This window comes from Salvia splendens, unplaced genomic scaffold (genome assembly GCF_004379255.2).
Source record: "Salvia splendens isolate huo1 unplaced genomic scaffold, SspV2 ctg492, whole genome shotgun sequence".
NCBI lineage: Eukaryota > Viridiplantae > Streptophyta > Magnoliopsida > Lamiales > Lamiaceae > Salvia > Salvia splendens.
Genome location: NW_024599148.1, coordinates 7543 through 15505, shown reverse-complemented (window position 1 = coordinate 15505; position 7963 = coordinate 7543). Strand labels below are relative to the sequence as shown.

General features: G+C 37.6%; 1 protein-coding gene across 1 annotated transcript; it reads right to left on the bottom strand.

The window, feature by feature from the left end:
* Positions 1-7258: 7258 nt before the first annotated feature.
* Positions 7259-7678, bottom strand: LOC121790370. Its single transcript, XM_042188607.1, has one exon. It carries the CDS (start codon positions 7676-7678, stop codon positions 7259-7261), a length of 420 nt encoding a protein of 139 aa, XP_042044541.1.
* Positions 7679-7963: the final 285 nt, after the last annotated feature.

The following is a 7963-nucleotide window of genomic DNA, read 5'->3' as shown; positions in this document are numbered from 1 at the left end:
TACATTAGGGCTTTAACTTCATTTTATCAAATTACTACTTCATAAAAAATAGTTTTTATACCTTCTTCCTCATCAATTTTTCTTCCAATAACTGTTGTCTTCTTTCGATAATATTTGAGTTCTGCTTTCACTAAAATCATAAACAAATTTAAGAATTAGATGAAGTAAATTAAGAATAAGAACTCTGGAAAGGTTCAAGGTGTATTACCTTCACCGAATGTTCTGCCAGAACGTAACTGGCATCCACTGTTGGTCGACGACTTCCTTGTGTCAACCATTTCGAATGTTTGATTAATTGACGATTAATCGACTTCCTGGAAATGTTGTCGATTTTAGTCCCGGTCGACGATTATCTCGTCGATTTGCAGAAGAGAAACTGTAGAATCCGTCGATCTGAAGAAGAAGAAGATAGAGGGAGAAATGACAATGAAGAGAAACGGCGTGAATGGAATGAAGCGAAAGAGAAACGGCGAAGAAAGAGGGAGAAATGAGAATGAAGAAAACGCGTGAATTGAATGAAGGCAAAAGAGAGACACAGTGAATTGAATGAAGGCTAAAGAGAAACGCGGTGTGTGAAATTTTGAAGGCGAAAGAGGTGCGCGAAATTTTGAAGGCGAAAGAGGTGTGCGGAATTTTTACCCTAAATGGATTTTTACCAAAATACCCCTTGATTGAAGTAAATTGTCTACCTAATGAAGGAGTGAAATTAATAAAGCATGATCTATTCCCAGCCATTAAAAATTAGATCTAAGAGCTTAAATTTGGTCTCTAGTTCGGTCTTTAAGAGTGAATTTGTGAATAATGGGACTCTATAGATATATATATATGGATGTAATCAAATGCAAACTTTTAAATATTGTACAAATTCCAAACTATGATCTGGACCGTTGGAAAATGTCAACAGATGACAAAATAATAGCAATAAAGAATATCAACACAGTGTCAACAGTTGATGCTGTGTCGACACTGTGTTGACATCAAAATCTTGAAATTTTACCCTGTGTTGATATTGTGTTGAGGAGTTTGGAGTTTGTACAATATATAGAGTTTGCATTTTATGCTACCTATATATATGTATTAATTTTATTATTAAATTTTATGTAATACTAGTATTTAATATCCATCCCTCCATATTTCCATGTTCTGGATCCGCCCACTGCCTATATTGGTGGATGAGTGTCTTGTAAGTCACTAGCGCAACTCTAGTAGACTTTGAATTATTTACAAAAGAACCTGGAAGCGATACATCTACATACAATACATGAAAGAACGCCGCCGGAGTTTCTGCAGTTGGTTTAGGGAACCATATCAATACTACATTATAAAACTGAGTTCAAACATTATCGATATGCTCAGAAGATCCTTTCGACTGATGAAGACATGTTAGAGTTTCAAAAGGACCGAACAACGAAATTTAAAATATTACTCCCTCCGTTCGCGATTAGGAATCTCATTTTTCAATTTTGATTCGTCGGCAAACATGAGTCCTAGTTCATTTTTACTATAAATGATAATAGGTCTCATATTTCACTCATTCATTTCATTTATATTTCATTTAATAGTAATAGTGATACTTATATTGCACTAACTTGTTTCGACCCGCTTTTCTTAATATTTCTTAAATAAAATGAGACTTTTAAATGGAAACAAAGGGAGCAGGGACCCGGGGGGGGGGGGAGGGTCAACCGGGAAAATTTATAGGAAATCTCATTCGTTTCAATTTTTCAGCAGGAGTCGACCCCACCGTGCGTCGAGGCAGAGAAGAGAACAACATGGTGGCTGGTGGATATGTGTGTAACAATGAACAGAGAGAGATGGAGAGGAGAGGGAGAAGCAGTTTTATTGTTTTTGAAAAAGTAGAGTTGCAAATTTGGAATTGTTAATTATTTCAGTTTTAGAGCTTAAAATAATGAGTTTTGATACCTCCTTGCAGCCAATTTATACTCCCCGTTCTGCAATAGGAGTCCTATTTAGTTATGGCACATGTTTTAAGAAATGTAAAGAAAAGTGAGTTGAATAAGTTAGTGAATTATAAGTCTCGCTTATATATATTAGTTTTATAATAAAATATGAGTGGAATAAGTTGGTGGAATATGAGACATACTTACCCTTTATGGTAAAAGTGAAATAAGACTCTTATTGTGGGACGGCGGATAGAGTAATTCACAAGCATTTCGTGGAAGGAATTATCGGTGCAAGGGTGTAATTTTGGGATTCCATGTTTTATTTCATTAAAACACAATGTCAACCAAATACCCTAAAGCCCGTTTTCACTAGCCCAATTTCTCAACCAAACATAAATTAAAGTAGAAAAGCTCCTAGTTCTAAATTCATGAAAGTCTCAGTTTCATAGAAATTGTGTTTTAGACTTACAAGCTTATCAAACATACCCTAATATGAAAGACTAATCACTAACAAGGGCAGAGGTAACGATACTTATAATTTGGGTAAAAGACCAGATGAGACATCGTTCCCATGTTTCAGAATCTTGAGAAATAGATAGAAAGTTTTGGTCGCACAACCATTTGACCCTGTGGCCAAGGTCACAGTTTGCTGTGAGGGTGGAGTATCTTTTTTTTAGAAAAAAACCGAAGACCTAAAATTTCATTTAATATATTCAGGGTCCATTTAAAAAAAAGCATTTCGCAATAAATTGCAAATTGAAAACCCCCCTCATCGTACTACTATTGATTTGTCGATGGACTTAGTATAAAAGTTTTCTCAATTTAAACTCATTTTTAAAGTCACACCAATTTTAGGTACGAACGTTTTCTCAAGACTAAAGTTTTTTTTTATCCTAAACATATGATCATTTTACGAATTTGGTCCATAATATTTACTTTTTGAATTTTGAATCTCGAACAAACAAAAACGGTCCTTTTTGGATGGCGTCATCACAAAACTAACGGCCAACGCTAATTGGCTAATTTTTTTTATCGAATTAGAATAACTAATCCATAATTAAAAGTACATGTTGGTCCTAAACATATGACCATTTTACGAATTTGGTCCAAAAAAAAAAAGAATTAAGGTTCATCCATCACTTTCTTCTTCGCCCGGCTATCTTCGACGATATTCTTAAGATCTTCAACAACTTCAACTCTGACAGTAGATTGTGCGATAAGCTCTCCGACGACAGAATCAATTAGAAGCTCAAGTCTCTCGACTGTCGCATCCCCCGCTACATCTACCTCGACACGTCAATTTGTTCCAATTCGGTCAACATCTCCTCCATCCTACACGCCGTTGACCAATTGATCTTCATCGTTGCCGATTGGGCACTGATACGCTCGAATTTTGCACTATTTTAAGGCCATTATTTGGTCCATTTTGAGTGTCAAAGTTGCATTACATGTCCATAAATTGCATATTTTATCTATTTTGACGTGTTTTGTGATAAATGTATAAATTAGAGCCAAAAAAGATAGCTAAAAGTCGAAGTTGGAAATCTGGAGCTTTCAAGAAGCCCAGTGGTCCGCTGCAACACAGTCAGCGACCACTAGCCACCAACGACCCTGAACAAGTAGCGGTCCGCTAAGGGAAAGTTGTGCAGAAAAGAGGAACACGCCCAGCGACCGCTAGGGTCTGCGCATCGACCGTTCCACGAGATCCAGTAGCTACGGGATGATTGCTAGCGACCGCTGATCAAGAGGACCAATGCACAGCGACCGCTGGCCAAGTTGTAGCAGCCCGCTAGGAAAGCGCGGCACACAGATCTGACCTACTTTCTCCCCAAGAGTTACCATACTGTGCTGAATATTTACCATAATTATGGTACACGAAAATTGCACTATAAATATCCCCTCAAGCTTCATCATTAAGGATCTTCTTTTTGTTGCATAATTCCAGAGCGTAATAGTTGAGAGTTCTACTTGGTTTATCAAGTTCAAAGGTTTAAAGAAGGATTCAAGAGAAGATCAAGGCTACAAGAATTCAACCTTTGAGTTTTATTACTTTAGTTCTTATGTTTTTATTGTTTCCCCGAAAAACTATGTCTTTAGATTATTCAATCATGTGTAACTAAATTCCTAGAATTATAGGGATGTGTTAGTAACGACTTGGTTATACAGTTCCTATTTATTTAATATCCGTTTTATTCATTACTCGCTTCTATTCTAAGTGTTCGATAATTGTTTCACGTTTGAGTGATACATTCTGTGATGATCTATTGACTTGCTACATAATCGTGAGATGAGGTTGGCGAGTTAGAAGAGCTTAGTTGACACTACAATTAGTTTCCTCTAAAACGGCACTGATAATTGAGAGTGATGACATCTCGAGGATCTTAGGAGCTTTTAGGAGTTACAAATCTAGGATTGACGCCCCTAGTGTCTGTAATCTACGCTTGTGTCGCATGGGCGAAACTTAGGAGACTCGTTCTAGTGTAGTATGAACTGTGCTAGGGTGTTGTAGTTAGAACTTGTATAACCAACTACAATACCCTAGCACGGTTTATACTTCGATAGAACGAGTCACATAAGTATTGTCCATGCGGTACAAGCGTAGATTACTAACACTAGGGTTGTCAATCCTAGATCCGTAACTCCTAAAAGCTCCTAAGACCATTGAAAAGTCCTTACTCTCAATTAACAGTGCCGTTGTAAGGGAAGCTAATTGTAGTATCTACTAAGTGGATCTAACTCGCCAACCTCCTTTCACGATTATGTAGCAAGTTATATTAAATCATCACCGAATGTGTCACTCAAACGTGAAGTATTATGGAACAACTTAGGAAAGAAATGAAGTAAAAACAAAACGGATATTAAATAGAAACTGAATTGTATAACCAAAGTCGTTACTAACACATCCCTAGAATCCTATGAATTTAGTTACACATAATTGAATAGACTAAAAACATAGATTGTAGTAAGACAAAATGAACATAAGAACTAAAGCTAATAAAATCCAAAGGTTGAATCCTTGTAGCTCTTTGATGATCTCTTGATTCCTTCTTCAACCCCTTGCACAATGAAGAGCTCCCAAATTTATGTTCTAGAATTATAAGGTAAAAAGAAGATCCTAATGAAGAGGTTTGAGGGGATATTTGTAGAGGAAAAATCGAGCAGCATGAAATAAGATAAAAGGTGGCTAACTTTGGTAAATCTTGGGAGAAAGTAGGTTAAATTCGTGCGCCGTGTTTTCGCAGCGGGCCGCTGCACCTTGGCCAGCGGTCGCTGCACATTGATCCGTGGCCTCTGCCTCTTGGATAGCGGTCGCTGTGAATAATCCCATAGCTTCGGAAACTCTTCGAGCGGTTGATGCGCACTCCCTAACCTTCGTTGGGTGTGTTCTTCATTTCAGCACAACTTTTTCCAGAGCGGACCGCTACTGGCTCAGCGGTCGTTGGGCTGCAGCGGTCGCTGTGCGTGTTGCAACGGACCGATGGGCATCTTGAAAGCTCCAGATTTCCACCTTCGACTTTTTCCTGTCTTTTTAGGCTCAAATATGCACAAATCTCACAAAACACGTCAAAATACCAAAATAGAGAAAATATGCAAAATATGGACATGAATTGTGATTTTGTCGTAAAAAACGGACCAAATAAAGACCTTAAAGCAGTGCAAAATCCAAGCGTATCAACTCTCCCAAACTTACATTTTTGTTTGTCCTCGAACAAAACAATAAAGACACAAAATAGACGCACAGAATGCAAAAGGACTAGACGTCGTAATTGCCTTAAAGTATGGAGAAGATGGATCAAGCATGTATTAACACAATCAAATCAAGCAAGACTTATTAGTGCACTTTCATTACTAACTCGTGGAACACCTTGAATTCATGCACTCACATGTGGCAAACTTCCAAAGATGAGAAGTGATTATTTCTCTAACTCTCAAAGTGTATAAAGGTTAAGTGTATAAGCACTCAAATCATGTATCATGCAATGTTTACCATAGGTTTACTCAATGTCTAATCCATCTTCTACTTGATGTGATTAAGAATCAAAAGTCCGAAAGGTCTTTATTTTTTGTTGTAATGTAGGCTCTTTGGTAGGTGAGGAATATTTTGCTAAAAAAGTGACTCAAAATAAAAATATCCCAAGTAGAGTTAAAATGACTCCACTTTTCTAAACACCCAAAACACTTTTAAAACTTATTTTTCTCCTTCAACTCACTTTCCCTTTGATTTTCTCCTTCTCTTTTTCTTTTTCTTTTTCTTTTTCTTTTCTTTCTCTTTTTCATGAGCATCATTTCTAGATCAAACACATATTTTGAATTTTCACTATTTCACAACTTGTACTTTTCTACATTTAAGCACACTACTTTTTTCCATAAAATTTCTCCTTATCTTTCCAATTCATTTACAAAAGATATCAAAATTAAACTAATCCAATGAATTGTCCCCATTTATTTGACTTCCAAAGAATATGCTTAAAGGCTCAAAATTGGCTCCAAAGGGAGAAAATTGAGAAGGCCGAAAATTTTGGGTATAAAAGTAGCTAAGAAAAGATGGCCTAACATTCTCCTTTATCAACTTAAACACTATGTAAACTTAGGCAGACTATGAGCAAGTTCTAGAAACATATACATGCATGCAGATAAATCACACAAGAAAGAATTAAGGCTCAAATCTCACAAGGTATAAGCATGATTCAAGGCGAACAAGCAATTCACTAATTATGCACCTTTTCACCAAACCATCAAATCAAGACGTCTAGCCATACTTAAACATGGATGGAATGGAATATCATTGGCAACTCGGTCTAATGTGTCCCTAAGCATGCGTGTTTCTAAGTTCTTCATGCTAAGTTCATGACATAGATTCACCTTCGGGCTTTTTTAAAAAAACCAAAAACTTAAACTAAAAACCTAAAACAAAAATCTAAACTCACGATCCACCACGTCACCCCCCAAACTTATTTATAACAAAGTGTAAAATAAGTTTGTAGAGTCAGTAGGGACGTGAATAAACTACTAAAAAGAAAACATACCTTGAAAATTTCGCGTAAGGTTGGACAGGGTTAAAATTCGAGAAACTCAAAAAATCGCTCCGGAAACTGCAATTGGATGGTGGTCGCTGGGGCCCTCCAGCGGTCGTTGCGGCGAGTCAGGTTGTTTCCAGAAGCTGGCCAGCGGGCGACTGCAGCTTCTGCAGCCGTCGCTGGCGAAGGTACAGATCCTGCAAAAATTTTCATCAACACAAAAACGATAAATCAACCAAAAAGTACATAAAAACTTAACCAAAAATTGAAATAAATGGTTGGGTTGCCTCCCAACAAGTGCTCTTTTATAGTCATTAGCTTGTCTTTGCCCCTTCTTTACTCCTTGGGTAGTTCTTCTAGTGCCACTTTCTTTTCCGTCCCCTTGTCCGAACTATAGTATTTATTCACACGGTGGCCATTGGCTTGAAACAACGTCCCATCCAGAGCTAGAAACTCAACCGTCCCACTATCATAGATTTTCTTGATCATGTAAGGATCGGTCCATTTGGACTTCAACTTTCCGGGGAAGAGGGAGAGTCTCGAATTGTGCAACAAAACTACATCACCCAAGGTGAGATCTCCTGGACTAATCATCCTATCATGGTAGGATTTCATCCTTTCTTTGTTAGTGGACGAGCTATCGTAGGCTTCCATTCGAAATTCGTCCATCTCATTGAGAAAGAGACGCCTCTCCTCGCCGGCCTTTTGGAAATCTTGATTCAATTTCTTTATCGCCCAATAAGACCTATACTCCATCTCAAAAGGCAAATGACATGATTTTCTAAAAACTAATTGATAAGGAGACATACCTATAGAGGATTTGTATGCGGTACGGTATGCCTACAACGCATCATCCAAACGGAGTGCCCAATCCATTCTATTAGTGCTCACTGTTTTCAGTAAGACGGACTCGATTTCCCTATTTGCAAGCTCAGTCTGCCCATTGGCTTGGGGGTGATATGGCGAGGTGACTCTGTGCTTGACTCCATATTTTTCCAATACATTGTCTAGCCACCTATTGTTGAAGTGAGATCCTCTATC